The 19,064-nt window shown below is 60.6% G+C and overlaps 2 protein-coding genes across 3 annotated transcripts; both read right to left on the bottom strand.

Moving 5' to 3' along the window:
- Positions 1-120: 120 nt before the first annotated feature.
- On the bottom strand, positions 121-5,803 carry APRT (adenine phosphoribosyltransferase). The gene is made up of 6 exons (XM_043898285.1): positions 5,785-5,803; positions 2,341-2,473; positions 2,128-2,234; positions 939-1,072; positions 608-686; positions 121-490 (listed from the first exon to the last, which is right to left on the bottom strand). Exons 2-6 carry the CDS (start codon positions 2,418-2,420, stop codon positions 348-350), a joined length of 543 nt encoding a protein of 180 aa, XP_043754220.1. The 5' UTR covers positions 2,421-2,473; positions 5,785-5,803; the 3' UTR covers positions 121-347.
- Positions 3,103-19,043, bottom strand: GALNS (galactosamine (N-acetyl)-6-sulfatase). Of its 2 annotated transcripts, none has more exons than XM_043898281.1 (14): positions 18,810-19,043; positions 15,554-15,677; positions 14,894-14,968; positions 14,513-14,633; positions 12,502-12,645; positions 11,831-11,897; positions 11,516-11,643; positions 11,093-11,232; positions 9,871-9,974; positions 9,496-9,632; positions 8,909-9,011; positions 7,211-7,332; positions 5,785-5,902; positions 3,103-3,990 (listed from the first exon to the last, which is right to left on the bottom strand). In XM_043898281.1, exons 1-14 carry the CDS (start codon positions 18,924-18,926, stop codon positions 3,904-3,906), a joined length of 1,587 nt encoding a protein of 528 aa, XP_043754216.1. In that variant the 5' UTR covers positions 18,927-19,043; the 3' UTR covers positions 3,103-3,903. The 2 variants fall into 2 exon arrangements, with proteins under 2 accessions (XP_043754216.1, XP_043754217.1); XM_043898282.1 differs by having other exon boundaries at positions 14,513-14,615; positions 18,810-19,041.
- Between the last annotated feature and the right edge of the window lie 21 nt (positions 19,044-19,064).

Below are 19,064 nucleotides of genomic sequence, written 5' to 3' on the forward strand. Positions count from 1 at the left end.
GGGCTGCCCCTGTGTGTGCAGACAGCTCACGGGGCTTGAGAACCACCGAACACTAACGTCAGAAAGTGCTCAGCCTGCCTAGTGGGCCCTTTCACCCAGTCACTGGGAAGGAGACTCTGCTCTAGAAAGTAATTTATTCTCATTCCATTATCAACCAGCTGGCAGCTCCTGGCCACAGGGCTTCCAGAGCCCCAGCAGGGCCTCAGGGGCAGCCCCACCCTGAAGAAAGTCACTCAGCTACAGACACAGAGCAAGTCCAGGTGGGCAGCCAGTGCCCCCTGGTAGCCAGTGGGGGTTGCTCCATCTGCCCATGCTGGTCCTCTCTTCCAGGTGGCTTAGGGCTGGGGTCACTCGTACTGCAGGAGGGAGAAGAAGGGCACAGCCCCCAGCTTCTCCCTGCCCTTCAGTGAGGTCAGCTCCACCAGGCTCACACACTCCAGCACCTCAGCCCGCAGCTGGCCCAGCAGCTCACAGGCTGCGCACATGGTTCCTGGTGGGGGAAGAAAGGTACCATGGAGACGGCCCCTAGGAAACTAGAGCTGAAGCCTGTTCCCACCCCCACACCAGGCCCCGCACCAGGCCCACTCTGCTGGGGAAAGACCCTCACCACCAGTGGCGAGCAGATCGTCCACAACCACCACCTTCTGCCCTGGTTCCAGGGCATCTCTCTGGATCTCCAGTTCAGCCTGCAAAGGAAAGTGGACATATAACCTCTAAGCGTCCCCAAAACAGCCTTGGTACACACAGCTGGGGAACTAACAAGGGCCACCTCCTAGGCCCAGTTCTGACCCACCCTGTCTCCTGGCTGTGTCAGCCTGGCCCGGCTCCTCAGCCTCTCTGAGCTCCCATGTCCACTCCAACCATGGCGGCTCCACTGGAGTCCATGGCTTTCCTTTTGGGAATGCACGGTCCACGGAGGCAGCCCCCAGCCTTCTCACCTTCCCGTATTCCAACGCATAAGAGGCGCACACGGTGGGGCCTGGCAGCTTCCCTCGCTTGCGGATAAGAATGCAGCCCAAGCCCAGCTCCTGGGCCAGGGACGGACCAAACAGGAAACCGCGTGAGTCTAGGCCTGTAGGCGAGACCTGGGGTGTTGGGGGAAGCCGTGTGCTACAGCAGCATTGGAGTCCCTATAGGTTAGGGCTGGATAGTGACATGTAACCATCCTGACACAGGACATATGGCCTTGTTGGCTCCAGGTGAAAGCCCAACAATACCCATCAACTTTGGGGATGTTAACAGATTCCCCTATCACCCCAGGACTGCTCTTTGCTGGAGAGTAAGAAGTCAGGAGTTGGGCAGGTGCCACTCCACACAGCCGTGTAAATAGCCATGTGGCCTGGGGTAAGTCACCTGACCTCTCTCCAAAGTTCAGCTGCTCACCACTGGTTGGTGGTACCTGAAAAGCCCTTTGCAGATGGCTCAGCATCTGCTCTAGGAACTTCAAGTCCAGAAGGAGAGGCTGTGACTGCACCGGCCACCTTGGGGATGGACTGAGCCCTTCTGGGGGAGCTGAGGGTCTCCTCCCCACCTGGGAGTTTTGGCTAGGGAGGGAGGCTTCTGGAGGAAAGACTCCACCTCTGCTAGCTGGAGCCCCTCCCAGTCCCAAGGCCCAGCAGTGGCCCCTTAGGGTATTCAGGAGTCAAGAGAGGGTCAGGGATGGGGCTCTCAAGGAGACACATAACCTGCCAGGGTCCTCTCGGATCTCCTGGGTTTTCCTAAAACCCTCCACTGGGTACAAGGCCTGGCACAGGGCAGTCGCTCCATATGCAGCAGTAAAAGAACAAGGAAGTTAGTCAGAAATCCTCTGGGTAAAGTCAGCCCGGGAGCCCCATCGGTCCAGGGCTGGGGCAGGAAACCGGGGTGCCTATCCTCAGCCCGCCGCCGGCAGCCACCGAAGAAGCCGTTCCCAGGCCGCTGAAGGGGCCTATTGCCCCACTTAGGATTGTGAAGTCGGGGGTAGGGCAACGGGTCTGTTCTTAAAACTTCATTGGGGGCGTCCGGTAGGTCGCCCCCCGCCAAAACCCTCCCCAGAGTAAAGAACCCTCGACACTGCACCCTCGTGGCGTATGCGCGCAGCCTCGGGGAGGGTCCGGGGACCCAGCGGACGCCCGCCGCTCCACTTGCCCGCGATGTAGTCGATCCTGCCACCGTGGGTCTTTTTCAGGTGATTCGCCAAGAGGCTGATGGAGGCGCGGAAGGAGGCGGGGTCCTTCAGGACGGGCGAGATGTCCCTGGCACGCGAGGATAGGCCTGGTGACTGCCGGACCCACGCAGAGCCCACCGCGCCCCGACAGCCCTGGCCGCGCGGCCCCATCAGTCCCTCCCGCCGCCCGTTACCTAAACAGCACGCCCGGGATGGGGAAGTCGGGGAAACTGCGGATGCGCCGCGCCACCAGCTGCAGCTCAGGATCCGCCATCGCCACTTCCGCGCGTGTCGCGGGCACGAGGGGCTGGCTCGGCGGCTCCGCGCCTGCGCGGGGTTGGAACAGAGTCCAGAGGGCGGGGTCGGACGCTAGGGGCTGGCTCAGCAGCTCCGCGCTGGCGCGGGAGAGGAGGGGCGGCGGGGCGGGGCCCCAAGGAGCTTGGCCGCCTCCTCCCGCAGGAGGTACCGTATTTCATCGAGTGTTAAGTACGGTCGGTTTTAAGACGCTCGCTTGTTTCTTGTGCCCAGAACACAGGCGTCCCCGCCTCGAGGACGTTCGCGCAGGGCCCAGATGTGAGTCCGGGTTGATGGAGTACACCGTCTACGCAGGCCCAACCAGAGTTTCGGGGAAATCCTTGCCCGGTTTCGGCCGAGCCGAGAGTGCCCGCAGGTCTTCGGCTCAGCTGTGGCCGCACCAACCGGCCTTGCCCACTCTCCTTTCCTCCCAGAGAGTCTCGGCTGAGCTCCGGCAGCACCATACAAGGGGGCCTTCCCCGCCCCCGCCCCCGGTGCCTGAGGACCGGAGCAAGAAGGGGTGCGGAGCAGGGCCTGAAGGGGAGCAGTTCAGAAGACTCAGGGCTGACGGAGGGGCGAGCCAGAGGTGGAAGTCCAGGCATTTGGCCCATTCCAGCCTCGACCTTGGCACCCAGGGGGCAACCTTCCCTAAATAGAATTTGTTTTTTAAAAAAGCTAAATGCCTGTTACTTTATTCTAAACCCGTTTTCTTCACCATTCCCCAAGTCTTAACAGTAGAGTTCGCAGGGTAGTCTGCAGACGGGAAACCACCCAATGGGAGCAGCCCACAGGCCCTTAGGGCGGGTCCCCTGGAAGCTATGCACAGGCTGGCTCAGGCTCATCTTCAAGCTTTGCCACCCTGGACTCCACGAAGGGAGGGCGGGCGGGGAACCTCTGAGGCACAGACAAGCCCCAGAGTGTCTAAGATGTCTAAGGGAGGTGCTGGCATCAGCAGTCCCCACTGGACTAGGGAGGCTCTGGGTCAGAAAGGCCCTTGGCCACCCCCATCGTGTTCACACCACACCCCTGCACCATGGGGATGGGGAACACGGGGGAGGCACTGGGAAGGCCCTGTGCAGAAGCCAAGGGGCAACACAGGATGGGCAGGCAGCCGCAACACCAGGACCACAATCCTCGAGGGTCTGCATCGTGGCCTCCGGGTCCAGGGACAGAACTCAGGCCCTGGACGAGGCGGCCATGAGGTAGCTGGAGCAGGGTGGGAACATGAGGCAGGTAGCCTCCAGTTCAGGGGCTGCTGTGGGCCCCAGGCAGCAGTCAGGCGGGCCAGGCCGGCTGGCGAGAGACTCCAGGGCTGGGCTCGGGCAGGTCCCGCTGCTGGCTACAGGCGACGTCCGTCTGGCAGGCAGGCAGGGCAGAGGGAGTTGGTGCTCTTCCAGCCGAGGGCCCTGAGACCAGAGGCTTCCTAGCCTGGGGCTTGGGCCTGGCCTGAACCCAGGCTGTCTCTAGTGGGGCCAGGAGCACTTCTCTGGGACAGACTCCGGGGGTGTCAGGCACTTCCCTAACTTTTCACAGCCTGGGGGTGCCCAGTTCTAGGTAATGAAAGTTCAGAAAGAGGACATACAGTTACTCCAAGCACTTCCAGACTCGGTACTGTCCAGACTCATGCCCTGCCCAGGTCTGTGACCTGCCCCACCCTGATGGATGGATGCCACAGTGTGGAACCACCTGTCTCATCTCTACCTGGCCTGGAAGCAGCTCTGTGCCTGAGGCTGGCACAGGAGACACTGCCCTGCGGCAACCCGGTATTAACAGGGCCTGCTTGTCACTGAAGGGGACAGTCTGCTAACTGCCTGGCACCATGGCCTCTGCAGGCCCCCGGGTGGTGGTGGCGTGGCTGGGACAGACTCCTCCCTCCCCATAAGCTATGTAGGCGGTGGCCTTGGTGCCTCTGCAGGCTTGCCCGGCTGCACCTTCTTGTGCAGACTTGCTTTGTGCGGCCATGATTTCCTGGCAACAGGATACTCACATCCCTGAGAGGGAGCCTTTGTGGCTTTGCCGGGTCCCCTGACACAGGAAGTGTGCCCTCCCCAGAGTCACTCCACCCACTCTCGCCCCCCTCAGACCCTGAGTCTGAATTGGAGCATCAGTGCCAGTGAGAACTGCAGCTTAAGCCTCCCCTGCCCTGAATACCGTCAGGTAGCCCCTCTGGATGCACGGCCACCTGGCAGTGCCAGGTTTAGGAAAGGGAGCAGTTCCCAACCTTTGAGGCAGGGCAGAGAAAGGGGTCGGGTGCACGCAAAAGCAGATTCTGGCCCCGGCCTGTGTGCCTGGGGGTCGGGGAGAGTGTCTGATGAGGCCCTAGGGAGATGGGCTGCGAGCTGCTTGTCCTGAGAGCAGAGGACACGATCCAGTCTACTCACTGGTCCAGAGGAGCTGGGTGGAGCAGAGTGTGGAGGCTGGGGAGCGCTTTGCACACTGGCGAGCACATCCACGTGCCCACATGTGTGTAAGCCGCTGAACCCCTCGTGGCAGTGCTCGCTTCAGAGTCCGAGCCCAACCCCCACTGTTCACTCACTTGGGAGCCATGGCAGTTCTGGCTGCGCCCAGGAGGTGGCGGCAGCACCCCTCAGGTTGGCCCCTCCCCATCTCCGGTACTGTCACCAAGAACCCTTGGTCTCTGAGCCACCTGGCGACTGCCGCTACCTGGAGACCCAGCCCACAGGAGACCGTGTGCTGGGGTGGGGACAGCACCGTGTCCAAGACGACGAGACGGGCTTGGAGGGGGCACCAGGGGCTCCACCCTGGGTAGGGGTCTCTGAGCCACTGGGACCTGAGGGATCTCGGTGGTCCTGAGACGGGGCTCTTCTGCTCCATTGCTGAGTCCAGGGGGCCAGAATGCCAGCCTGGTGTCCTTCCAAGGGACGGGGAGGCCCTGCTGGCCCCTGCACTGAATCTTTCCCTGTGAGCCCTGGATGTGGACCACAGTGACCAGGCCACCCCCAAGGCCAGCTGCCCCAGGTACTCCTCAGCACTAGGGAATATATTCAACATCCTTTAGCTTTTGTCCCCCTCCCCAACCCAGCTCAAGGCAGTAGCTTGAGCTGCACATCCATCCTCACAACTCCAGCAGGGTTTGGTGGGGGTGGGTGAGGAGTGGGGCTCAGCCTGGCTGCACCCCAGGCTATCCACCCAGCCTGTCCACACCCACATCCCACACGGGTTTGGCTCGTCTTGCACCTGCAGAGAGGCCAAGAGACCCCGTGTCGCTCCTGTGAGGTTGGCGCCAGAGCAGCAGGAGGGAAGCGGGGCTCATGTCTGAGGCAGACAGCTCAGCATGCACGCGGCCCTGGGCCGCCCCCACACTCCATGTACAGACCACTCACCATGACTGCCCGGTTGCACACATTGAGCTGGGGCTGTCCGGGGACCAAGGCTTCCTGGTGCTGCTGGACGACCGGGGTGATCCTGCGAAGGGCATCCAGGTACTCGATGCTGGCAATGCTGCAGGCAAGCGGCACCAGGTCACGAGGTGGGGGAAGGGCAGAGCGAGCTTTGTAGCTCACTCAGGTAGATCAGGGTGTGGGGAGACCGAGGGGACAGCCCTGCTCCAGGTGCCACCATCCGGCAACCTGCCAGGAAGACAGGCTGGGGCTGTGGCCCCACCTTGTCCTGCCTGCCCTCCCTGAGAGGTGGGCATCCAGGGAGCCGCCCCACAAATGAGGGTTCGGGCAGAGCCAGGGGCCCAGGACAGTGGCCGCAACTCTTCAACCTGCTCCTCAGTTGGAAGCCCGGGAGTGCTGCCCAGAATCGGGGGGCTCTTTCCTCTCTCAGGGTCTCTTTTAATCCTCTGGCCCAAACTCCTTTTTCTTGGGGCAACTGGTCCTGCCTGACTGGACCGAGCCCACGTGGCTCCTGGGCCCTCGGTGTCCTGCTCTGCTGGCTGCACTCGTCCCACCAGCTCGTCTCCCCAGGATCCTGTGTGACAGCATCAGGGGCGACGCCTGGGAGACCGCGTGCTCAGTCCTGCATACTTCCCGGCCAGGCGGCAGCTCCAAGGGCTTCTTGCCCAGAGCTCTGTCCCCCAAGTCACTCCATGCAAGTTATGTGGTCTCCCCACTGGGGGAGCCTGGTATCCATGCTGGGCCCTCTGCTTGGGCCAGTGACCTTGACAGTGATGGTGGGGTCTCCTGGGGGCACAGTGGCAGGTGTGTTCCCTGGGACCTCGAATTTCAGGGGATACCATCTGGCCAGCTCACAGCCAGCAAGGGGCAGGGCTCGCTGCTGCTGCCGCCATCTAATAGGCACTTGTATTGGAAGTCACATATCTCCCTCCCTCTCTCACACAGACACACACACACACACATCTGCCATCCAGGGCGGGGCTCAGATGATGTCTCTCCTTATACCCCACCTGGAGACCTGGAGGCCCACATTGCTCATCTGTGAGGCGGGCTAAAGGCCTGGGGGCTGCCGGGGGTGGGATCGTGTGCCCCACCCCTGCCATGGCCTGGCTGGAACAAACATTGGGAACAACAAGTGGGTGCTGGGATGTGACTCAGGGGAAAGCCCAGTGGATGGAAAACTATGGGGTGCAAGAGAGCAGGGCCAGTGACTCACTGGCCGTGACCTCTGGGTGGCCCCAGAGGGCAGTCAGGCTGCCAGAGGCCCCGCAGGCACAGGGCCTGCCATCTGCTCTTGCCGGGTCTCGGCTCCATACTGGCTCCCAGGCCACCTCAGCCTGGTTTTAACCTCCAGCCTCGGTCTCCCCACCTGTGCGAGCGTCCTGGGCCCCTCAAGCCCCTGGCCCACCTGAGGGGGAACCTCTCTCCGGGGTCTCGGCCCAGGTGGAAGATGAGGGGCAGCTTCGTGTGCTCCTCTTGTGAGTGGGTGGTGACCCCTGAGACGTTCTGCCCGGGACAGAAGTCAATGCCCTGAAACGAGAGGTGGGGGGGCGTGCAGGTGAGTGCTCTGTCTATGGGGCTCCTTGAAGCGGAGCAGGTCACAGGACAGCAGCAGCCAGTGAGAACCACAGACGGAGCTTTCCCACACCCGGCCCAGAGGTGCACCACCTGCCCCGGGCACCGTCCCCTGGGGCTTCGGTACTTTTCTGTGGGGAGGGGTGAGTCTCTTAAAAATATTTTAGTCCACATTCTAATTTCTAGAGCAAAGCGTCTCATGTCCACCCTATGGGCCTTGTAGCAATGAGGTACATGGCAGCCAGCATTCGTCCAAGACCCCTTGGCTGGCTGAGGAGGGACTACAGACCTGAAGCCAGAGGAAACACAGGTGATCCCGACGCCCGCCTTTAACAGGAGTTGGAGCATCTGCTCCACCAGGCTTAGGGTCCAGCCCTGCTCCACGCCCTCCAGGTGGCCTCTGCCCTTGGGTTCAGCCTTTGATGCTCGTGTGAGATGGGGTTCCTATGCCAGTGAGTCCCCCAGGCTGGAAGGCTGCCCCCCAGGGCTCCCTGACTTGGTTCAGGGAACCACCTGCTGCTATCCTGGGTAAGTCAGGTGAGGCCAGGGCAACCCTCCGGAAGGACTGGGGACCCTGGGGCCCCGTAAGCAGCTGGACAGTGGTCTCCAGCCACTGTTGGACATCGTTTACAGGATCTGGAGTAGAGTCCTGACTGGGCATGTTAATCCTGAAACAGGGCTGGGGACACAGTGGTGCTCCCTGCTGCTTCTGACAGGCGACCCTCCCAGCACCCATGTGTCTCTCCTGGCCAGCCAGTCAGCAAGTATTCTGCGGTTCAGTAAAGCAGGAGCCCAGGAGCCTAAGAAATTCCACTGTCTGCACCAAGCCATAGACCCGAGTCTGTCTAAGCTGCTGAGGGCGGTGAGCATGGACACCCAGGTGGGTCCTGAATGGGTGACCCTCTGACCTTCTGGGAGCAGATCAGCTGGAAAACAAAAATGGATTTAATGGTGGGAGAAACAACCAAGTTTAGTGTAAAAAAGCTGAGCAGTTAATGGAGAAGAATCCAAGTCTAGACAGAAGACACAAATTATAATTTGGATGCAAATCAAATAAGCTATTTAATTAAGAGCCCACTAATTAGCATTGGATTTTTCTCTTACGACTGCTCATGGGAGGGAGGCCTTGCCCAGGGGGCATTGCAGCTGAGCACTGCCACCACGCAGCCCAGCCAGGCAGAGAGGGGTGTGGGGAGACCCACCCAGCACAGCGCTGGCTTCTGGAGGGCAGGGTGGAGGGAGGGAAGGATAGAGCAGAGCTTTGCCCTTGAGCTAACCTTGTGGGTTTAGTCCATAAATGCAGAAGATCCTGTGAACACACAGACCCTCCCTCCTGCCTCAACCCCCAGGCATCAAACACCCTAGGAGGGGAGGTCACGGACTTGGTGGGGACTGGCATGGCACAGCCCTTCTCCTCCATCAGTCCGGCACCCAGTAACTGACCCAGGACACCCTCAGATGGCTCCCAGGACACCATGCCAGGGGTACGGAGCCCTCCCCAAGATGGCTCCATGGGGCCGAGACCTCTCACCTGTTTGAACTCCTCCCAGGAATTAGTCCAGGTCCAGAAGTGGGCCTTGTACTGGCCGAGCGTCACCGCCATCAGTGTGTTGCCGCGGTAATAGAATATCGGCCTGTTGGGGGACCAGCAGGGTCAGGAGAAATGGTCCCTGGGCTCCGAGGGAGGTCCCCCGGGCAGGCCCATGATCCTTGGTTCCGGGGAGGCCAGCAGCGGAGTGAGGGGGTGGTGCCTGGGCTTGGCAGGTAGCCTGGCCGGGAGGACCATGGCGGCTGGCACCCCCACCCCCTGCCCTTGCGGTAACAAGCTCTCATGGCAGGTTTTTAAGACAGAGAAAAGGGAGCAAGCTGTCCACTCCCGGCCGTAAACCTGCTCCAGCTATGCTTGTTCACAGCAGCCAGGAGAACTGATTTTATTTGAGCACAACAGTAGCTGGTCTTGAGCTGGAGAAAATGACTTTGGACAGCGCCCAGGAGGAGGTGGACATGAGCAGAGGGTGGTGAGGGACACCACGGGGAGGAGCAAGGCCTCTCGGCCCCACCACGCGTTGCATGCCCAAGTCCCCTGGATCTCACCTCCCTCTGGGCAAGGATACCTACCTATCTGTCAGGCGGCCCTGTAGCATGGTGGGGAGGAGGTCCAGGCCGTCGATGGCCCTGTCCCTGGGCGGCTCTAGGCCTGCGAGGGACAGGCTGGTGGTGAAGAGGTCCATGATGCTGCCCAGCTGGTGGCTCACCTGCAAAGCACACAGCCCTATGCTGCCCAGATGGGCACAATGAGATGCACACATATGTGCACACACACAGACCCATGTGGTCACATCCTGCAGCGTGTCCACACATGGAGAACAAAGGCAGTCCCTGCCCGATGACACGGACGTGTGGCCTGGTGAGCACAAGGAGCAGGCCAGGAGGGGACAGAGCCTTCTTGCCCAGGATGACCGCAGGCCTGGCACGAGGCCCGCTCTGACTCACCTGGCCGGCAGGGATGTGTCCAGGCCACCAGGCGATCGCAGGCTCCCGCATCCCACCTTCAAACGTGGTCTGCTTCCCACACAGGAAGGGCCCATTGCTGCCACCTTGGGAGACAGCTGCCCATCAGCCCATGTGCCTGAGTCCCCAGGGCCACACACACCCTTCCAGGAACTTGACCTTGGGATGTGACTGTGTCCACCTGATTCCCTGCCCGGCCCTTCAGAGGTAACACAGCTGAAGCACCAAGGTCACCTTGGAGACAAAGGACCAGCCCTGGGGTTCAGGCCTCAAGTTCAAGGTCAGAATGCCTGGAGATGGCTGTGACCTAGAGCTGTGGTTGTAAGGTTGTACCCCTGTGGACAGCGACCATGGATGCACAGAGCATGTAGACTGTTGGTGAGACGTGAAATGTGAGACAGTCAGACCCCCAAGCCTGGCAGGTGCTGGATCCTTAAATGCCAGTGTGCACAAGCAGCTCCTGTGCGCTGGGCTCTAAGGGGTGCAGACCCCATGTTTCTGACATGCCCCACTCTGAGCAGGCGGTCCTTGAACCTCTGGGCAGAGGGCAGTCAGCCCAGTCCTGGCTAACACTGCCCGTGACAAAGGGAGGCTCCTGCCCCCTGGGGACCCCGGGGACGGGGAGATGAGCACAGCAGTGCAGCCTCTTCCAGCAGCGACCCCGTGGCTCATCCCTTCCCTGCAGCCCAAAGCCCCCTCACTGGTTGGCACAGGGCCAGCAAGGGTCACTGGCCAGTGGCTGATGAAGGCCATTCCTTGCGTTTCTCCAGCTGCGGGTGGGTACACGGTTGTCACCGTATTGTCCTCCCCCCACAGCTCCTTCTCGGCCAGTTGCTCTGGTGCCATCCCTGAAGATCCCCAGGCCCCTCTCTGCCCAGGACTCACAGCTGCAGGGTCTCCCAGGGCCTCCCCATGCAGGCCCAGCCCTGGAGGGTTTCCTGCTGTCTGGGACCTTCCTTACAGAGCTGAATGACTCAGGTCCTCCTGGGACCTCCAGCATTTTTTAAAAAAAAGGACAGAGAGACACGTCACCACAGGGGTGTGAAACCCTTATGGGACTGTGAAAAACCAGGTGTAACAACCTCCCTCCACGATGTGGAAAAGCCTCAGACCTGAGTGGCCTGGAAGCCAGGCGTCTGAGCAGGCCTGCAGTGGGCCAGGAGCTGAGGGGCCCCAAGTGGACCCCGTCTGCTGGGGCACCTGCCTTGTCTGGGTGCAGAAATGAGGGCGGCACCATTGTCAGATGTGAAGAAAACAAAGGTGTTCTCTGCGATGCCCAGGTCCCAGAGGAGATGCAGGATTCTCCCGACACTGTCGTCCAACTCACGGACGGCATCCCCGTACCTGCGGGAAGGATGGGGCGGTCAGTGGGGGCTAGCGGCGTCGGGACCCGAGGGCGGTCAGAGCCTAACCTCAGGGGTGGAGGGGAAGGGGCACACGGGTCAGTCTCAGGTGGAATCGGGGTAGCGCCGAGCCCTCCGTCCACCCCCTGGAAGAGGCACAGATGCTTTACCATCCACAGCTGATGGTCACTTGTGACAGTGACTCTGCCCTGCAGGTGATCAGACACGGCTAACCCTCCCCGCTCCCACCCTGGGGGTCCAGGTCTCTGGAGCCAAGGGCTCACCGCCCTCGCTGGCTGGTGCCCAGGAAAGGCTTGGAGGCATAAACGGGCGCATGTGTAGCATCGACAGCCCAGTAGAGAAAGAAGGGGCGGTGGGCTGCCTGCTGCCTCTGAATGAACTCCAGCGCCTCCTGAGGAGAAGGACGACGGTCATCCCCACCCGAGACCACCCCGCTCCCTGGCCCGGAGCCCACTCAGCCCTGTCATCCCTGCCCGAGACCACCCCCCTCCCCAGCCCAGAGCCCACCCAGCCCTATCATCCCGCCCAAGACCACCCCCTCCTGGGCCCAGAGCCCGCGCAGCACTGGCGGCCATCACCTGCAGATAGATCTGGGTGAGGTTGGCTTCTCCGGTCTTCAGGTTAATTGGAAATTCTTCATAAAATCTGAAAACAGTACAGACGCAGACAGAGATCAGCCTTCAGTGCAGGGAAGCCCCATCCCTGATCTGGAGGAAGTCAGAGCCTGGAAGGTCCCAGATCCTGGGGCACCAGGTCAGGGTGGGGCTGAGGCTGCACCCCTGCCTGGCAGACAGGCAGGACTAAGAGAGGAAGGGGTGGGTCCCTGGGGCTGTGGCGGGCGCAGGGCCTCTCTCTGGAGTGCAGGGGGGCGGTGCTGGGTGAGCTGCCCAGCTGTGTGGTGCACTGACGTGTACTGAGCTCCAACAAGATACAAATAATAAAAAGGAACAAAGAAAGGGAAGTTAACCCAAACCCCGCCCCGCAGCCGCCTGATGGTCAGAACAGGTGGTCCTGCAGCTGATGGCCCCTGGACAGTGGCTTGGAACGAGGCTGACCATCTGGAATGCAGCCCCCTGGCCGCTTCAGGGGTTGGGCCTGAACCCTAGTAGCCGAGTAAAGCGTCTGGAGCTCCCAGCACATTTCCTGAGACAGTTAGAAGCCCCTGAGGTGGCGCGCTTATCAGTCAAGGCTCACAGGACAAGTCTGTGCATGTGGAGGAGCTGGTGGAGCGGAGACCAGGGCTCGATACCTGCCAACCATCTCCTGATCCCGGTACACAGGGATGTTGGGCCTCGTCTTGTCATCGTAAGGTCCAAAGTGACAGTTGGGGGATCCAAACCACTCGTCGAATCCGTGCTTCAGGGGGTGGAACTGAGGCCGGTGGCCCAGGTGCCTGGAGACAGTAACCCAGGGCACTTCAGGGAGCTCCACAGTGCAACCATCCTGGCCTTCGGAGAACAGCTCAGCAGACAAGGTCCAGCCAGCCCAGGGCGAACTGAGTCTGGCGTCCTGAGGCCGCAGCCCCTCCCTGCTTGGCCACCCAGGAACAGCAGAGGGGAGCACACCCTGGGGCTGCCTGGACCAGGTCTGGTGATTGTGCTCGATGCCCGGGCAGGAGCCAGTGGGGACAACAAGAGAACATGGCGAGATGCCTGCAGGGTGACAGCCCAGCTGTTTCCTGAGGCTGTGCTCGGCCCCACCCCCTGCTCCCACCCAGGGGCCCCTTCCCACGTCGGGTCCTTCTGCCAGAGACCCTTGAGAAGGTACGGCTTAGGGAAGCGGTGTTGGGGCAAGGTGCCCCCACCCTGGGAAGTGGACAGGTCTCCTAGAGTCACATCTGCAGGGTTGCTGGCACAGGCCGACCCCAGGTGACCATGAGCTCGCCGCACTGCTTGGTCACTTGGCCAGGATGCATGTGGCCGGGGCACCAGGGCAGGACAGGGCCAGAGCTGAGTTGGCTGGGAGCGGAATCTGAGTGCCTAGGCAAACCTATCGGTCCCCCACTGTGGGTCCTGACCCACTCTGCCTCCAAGAGACGGCTGCCAGCCTCTGCAGCCCTTGTGAGGGGCGGGGTGGGGGAAACTCGCACTGGCTCCGCCCTGAGCTCTCTGCAGAGGTGCTTCCTCTCTGGGCCGCAGCTACACAGCAGGGCTGGGCCTGAGTCCTTCAGCCCAAATGGACTTCACAGAACAGAAACAACCCTGAAGGTCCAGCTCATGTGAAGCTGTTGATTCAAAGAGCCGGTCCTGAAGCAGCTGTGGGGTCAGCACTGTCTGCAGAGCCCATCCTCATGCTGGCCAGGGCTATCCTGACCCCAGCCTGTCCACCTCCCCGAGTCCATGCCGGCTGCTTCTCTAGGCCCTGCTGTGCCCTTGCCTGCTCCAGAGTCCGCCTGCCTCCAGAGCTCGTGGGGACAGGTTCCCCCACCAGCTGGGGTGGCCCAGGGTCACTGACCATGAACGGAAGACTGCTGGACCAGGGTTGAGCTGCCAGGCTGGGCAGGGAGGAGCAGTCATCACAGGCACTCCCCCTCTGTGGGCACAGCCCTGGCACGGCCCAGCCACCATTGCCCCAGGCCTTCCCATCTCTGCCAGGGCCATGCAGGCTCCCACAACCCTCATGCCCTCTTCGGCTCCGCGCTGCAGCCACCACCCTCTCCCAGCTCGTCAACTCAGCAGGGTGGCTTCCGCCTGGTCTCAGGAGTGAGGAAGTGCTCCTGCTCTTCCAGACTCCCCGACTCGCTGAGTCTCCTCTCCTGGCTTTTGCAGACTCCACCGCCACCATAACAACTGGGTTGAACAGGGGCCCCCAAGAGGTGCAGATGAGGTGCTTGAGAAGGTGCGTGCCAAGGGGCTGAAGGGGAGAGGGTCTGAAGCACAGAAGCAGCAAAGGAGACACAGTCAGGTCTGGAAAAGCAAGGGAGGCTTCCTGTAGGAAGGCAGGCCTGGTCTCTGATGGGTCCAACAATCAGGGGAGGGTAGAGAGGACATCCGACCTCTGCACCAACCTCCAGGGCCACGCAGGGGGGCGTCCCTGGGGAGCAGGAGAGGAGACACCTCACAGCCACCTAACCGTCACCCCGATGACCCAACCACACGACCCTCCACCCCTGCCTGCTTCCTGGTTTCACTACGAGACGGAGCCTCCTGATGTGTCCTCCGTGACGGCACGTGTGTGCAACGATGGGGCTGCTTCGGTGGTGCTGTGCGGCTGACACCGCAGCCTTGCCACGGAGCTGGCTGGTGGGGCGTGGGACTCACCACTTGCCCACGATCTTGCTGGCGTAGCCGGCCCCCTTCAGCAGCGCCGGCAGCAGGAGCTCCGAGTCCGGGATGCCCCCCACTATCTCCTGCGGAGTGTAGGCTGTGGAGCAACGTAGCCCTTGAGCCGGGCACAAGGGAGGCCATGCACTGTGAGGATCGAGGGGCAGAGCCCTGGTGGGGGTGGCACCACCCAGGCACTTTTCAGGTCTTCCAGCTACGTCTCACTGTCAGCACTGTTACCAGGGTGGGACGGGCAAACATCGGGGGGGGGGGGTCCGGACCTCAGGAGAGGGCCCACCCCTGGGGTCTCTGGAACACACCCACCTCCAAGGACCATGTGAAACCCCAACAGGTAAGGGAGCCCGCCCTGGAGCCTACCGTTCCTGGCGTGCCCGTTGGTGGTATAGAAGCCACTGCGGATGGGCAGACGTCCGGTGAGCAGAGCTGCCCTGGCTACGCAGAAGGGACACAACAGAAACGTGTGTCACACATCCAGCCTGAGGCTGGCCCTGCAGTGCCTGAGTCCCAGAAGCCCCTGGAGAGCCAGGTGGGCGCACAGCCTCCCGCCTTGTGCTCTCCAGCTCCTGAGACAGCCTGTGGGTCATGGCCAACACCCCCAGGATTACTTCTCATCCTGAGATCAGAGATTCTCCTCACCTGTAGGGCCCCCACACCTCTGGCTGACAACCACTTCCCCAGCCCAGTGCCTCCTCTGAACGAGCCGCTGAACTCAACTTCATGAATGAACAGCCACTGCCAAGGTCCCCACATGCTCCAAACCCTTGGTGACCTCTGACAGCTCCATTGGCCCCGTGTCCCTCACGGGGTGGATCCTGGGAGCTCCCCAGTGCCAGGATCTGATGGACGCCTGAGTCAAGGCTGCCCCTCTACACCCCTGCCCCATCCCCATGCCTGCCCGCTGTGTCCCATCTGCTGGTCTGCAGGTCCCCCCACCCTGCCTCACCTCACTGCTGTCTCCCTGCTCCATGCGTGCCCCCTGCCCCCACGCCCCGGTGGCCTGAGCCAGCCCTGACTTACACGGGGAGCACAGGGGGTTGGCTGTGTAGAAATTCGGGAAGAGCATCCCCTCCGCAGCCATCCGGTCCAAATTCGGGGTCTCTCTGGAAGGTTCTCCATACACCCCCAGGTCGCCCCACCCCATCTGCAGGAAGGAGCATGTGGAGGTCAGGTGAGAACACAGCCAGAGCTGCAGCCCCTGGTGCCCCGAGTGCGGCCAGGACACAATCTGACGCTTCCCTGGTGCAGATGTCAGCCCACATGCTCATGGGGCACCAGCATCAAGACTCCCCTGCCCTCCACAGAGACACGGAGGCCGTCTTACTCCACGGGGCAAACTCAGATTTGAAAACAGCGGTGAGGGCCCACAATGCCAACCCAGTGAGGCCCTGAGACCTGCAGTTCCTCCTGAGCTTGCCACCCAGAGAACTGAGCCGGCCTGCACCCAGACATGGGGCAGATGTCCACAGCAGCAGGACTCCCGACAGCCCTAAGGAAACGCCTGAGTCCATCACTGATCAACAGTGGACAGAACATGGTCTGTCCACCCAGTACTGGGGTGAACAGAGGCCCCCCTCAAGTTTCTTTCCATTGAGAACCTGTGAACATAACCATATCTGGAACATAAGATGTATCAGCCTGCCTACACCTGTGCAGAAGTCAACCAGACTCCGGCCCTGCGGTTCCCTTCCAGCCCTCCACCTTGCTTTCCTTAGTGGGACATTCAGGGCTTCTGGGCAGGGGCCACACGCGGCTATGAGGAATGATCATGCGTGTACATGTGTGTGTCCACGTCAACACACATGGGAGGAGGCCCTGGAGATTCAGGATACTGTGGGGACGCAGAGCCGGTGTTTGTACAGCCCGGCCTCACACTTTCCAGGAGTCATGGGGGCCTCCTTAATCCTGTTTTACAAGTAAAGAACAGACACACACACAGCGCTAGGGTCCAGGTGGGCAAGAGGGAGCTCTGTGCCCCCACGCCCTGCCCCGGCCCACCAGCCACAGAGAACGGAGGTGAGCCAGCACCACTGAAAAAAGCTACTCAGCATCTTCTGAGGGCTTCCACGAGCTGACGCCTACTGGCCCTGCGCCGAGTCTGAGGACCTGCTGGGGGGCACCCCCAGGCCTGATGACTGGAGGGGTGAGGCCGGGTGAGGACACAGGACTGCGGGGGCCTGAAGCCTGTCTGGTCTGGAGAGCCGTGTTCCCCACTAATGCTCAAGTTGCTTTGAATGTTTTCTAACATTCGCTGACCAGGACAGAGATCTCCCCAACTTCTCCGGGCTTCAGCTGCCAGAGTCACAGGAGGAGATGACACAGGAGAGGTGGGGGTCACCAGGGTCTTTTGGCCTGCTGTTCCTGGTTCCTGGGGCCCACCCTGGGCACCCAGGTTGATAGTCCCCCGGTCAGCCCCCTTGAGTTAAGACGTGCCCAGCATCGGTCCCCCTCCACCGCTCAAGGAATGCAAGAGAGACCAGGAAGCCACCCGCTAGGCCTGTCACCCAGCAGCTCCGGTAACAAGCAAAGAGAAACAGTCAGTGTGGGCGCAGGTTCTGTTTTGTTGTTTTAGCTGAGTGGGGCCTTAGTTGCTGTACATGGGATCTTCCATCTTTGTTGCATAATTTGAAATCTTTAAAAAAAAAACAAACTTTATTTGGCTGTGCCGAGTCTTAGTTGCAGCACGCAGGGTCTTCATTCTTTGTTGTGGCATGTGAACTCTTAATTGCGGCATGTGAGATCTAGTTCTCTGACCAGAGAATGAACCCCGGGCCCCCTGCATTGGGAGTGCAGACTCTTAGCCACTGGACCACCAGGGAAGTTTCTAGGTTCTTTTTTTAGCCGCATAAATCCAGGAAACGACCATCTCAACAAGCCTGCAGCGTCCGTCTTCACTAATGAACCATCACCTTGGGGAAGGGAGAGGCAGAAGTGGGAGAGACTAAGGGCTCAGCTTGGTTCAGCCTCGATGACTTAAGTACTTAAACAGCCTTCCTGCCTGGGAACCTGAGCTCTGAGGAGGCTGACCGCAACACAGCAAGCATTCCCAAGATCCACGTATCGGTTATGAAGCAAAGTTTCCTAACCAGCCATCAGATGGGCTCCCAAGGAGAGGAGCTTTGGGGCCCCTTCGGGAGCCAAGGTGTCTGAACACCTGTGACTAAACTGAAACACATTCTACCTCACCTCTGAGAGGAGCCACTACATATTGGTGGCTCTGCAATCTTTTCTAGCTTATCTGAATGTTGTTAGCTTTTTGTAATAAAGAATTAGGGATCCCCTGATAGCTCAGCTGGTAAAGGATCCGCCTGCAATGCAGGAGATCCTGGTTTGATTCCTGGGTTGGGAAGATCCACAGTGGAAGGGATAAGCTACACACTCCAAAGAATTACTTTGATAATAAAAAATGTTGCATGATATATACTTTATGTCTTTTTCTTGTACTAGATGTTTGAAATCTGAGCATTTTACACACACAGCACCTTGCAAATCCGACAAGCCAGGAGCGTCCAGCAGCAATGTGAGGCTCATGGCCTCAGCTCGGACTACTGGGAGTGTCTTTGCTGGCCTTTTGGGGGAACTTTGAGATATTTTTACTCATGACTCTTCTGACACTAAATATGTGTGGGAACCTCCATTTCACTCACCCAAAATACATTCCTGGCTTTCCTGGGAAGGAGGACAGGGACCGAGTCATAAAGAAGCTGGGAACGTCTTGGTTTAACCCCAGGGTTGGCTCACCAGAGTGACCAGGGTGACCTGGGGCCACACACATGCTCAACGGGGGACATTCCTCTGGTTCAGTTCTTTACCACCCCACAAAGACCTGACCTTTGGCCAGAAATCCCAGCAGAGGCAGAGCAGCCAGACCAAGCAACGCTGGTCCAGTAAGGCAAAGACAGCAGAAGGGACTTTCAGGGCAGTCAGGACGGGGTCTCAGTCAGCTCTGCACTCTTTTTCTGCCACCAACGCCTGGAGAATTGGAGGGCAACAGGTGAGCATAGGTCCTGGAGACCTGGTCCTCACGTGGCCAGCATCACAGTTGGTCTGGGCTGCCGCTCAGACCTTCCAGCGCGGTGTGGGGCAGGGAGGGGGCAGTGGAGGCGCAGGGCAGAAAGGTCTTCTCCTGGTTCGGCCCGCAAATGACCACCTCACTTCAGCTTCACTCATGAACAGCCAGACATGACCCCCACACCGCTGGCCGCCCTTCCCCTGCCTCCTATCCCGCGCCGAGCGCAGCAGCCCTCCCCGGATCCCGGCTCGCGCGGACACTCACGTCGTCCATGAGCAAGAGCAGGATGTTGGGGGGCTGAGGGGCGCCCGTGACCCCCAGCTCCGCGGCGCTTAGCACCAGAAGCAGCCGCCACCTGGTCGCCACAGCAACCGCCGCCATGGCAACCAGGCCAAGTGCCACTGACCCGGGAAGCTGCAGGAGCCTGACCCGGGAAGCGAGAGGTCCTTCCGGCCTGGCGATGGGGCGAGGCCACGCTATCTGAGTAACAGGAGGGGCGGGGTCAAGACTCTTGGACTA

Source organism: Cervus elaphus, chromosome 4 (genome assembly GCF_910594005.1).
Source record: "Cervus elaphus chromosome 4, mCerEla1.1, whole genome shotgun sequence".
Taxonomy (NCBI): Eukaryota; Metazoa; Chordata; class Mammalia; order Artiodactyla; family Cervidae; genus Cervus; species Cervus elaphus.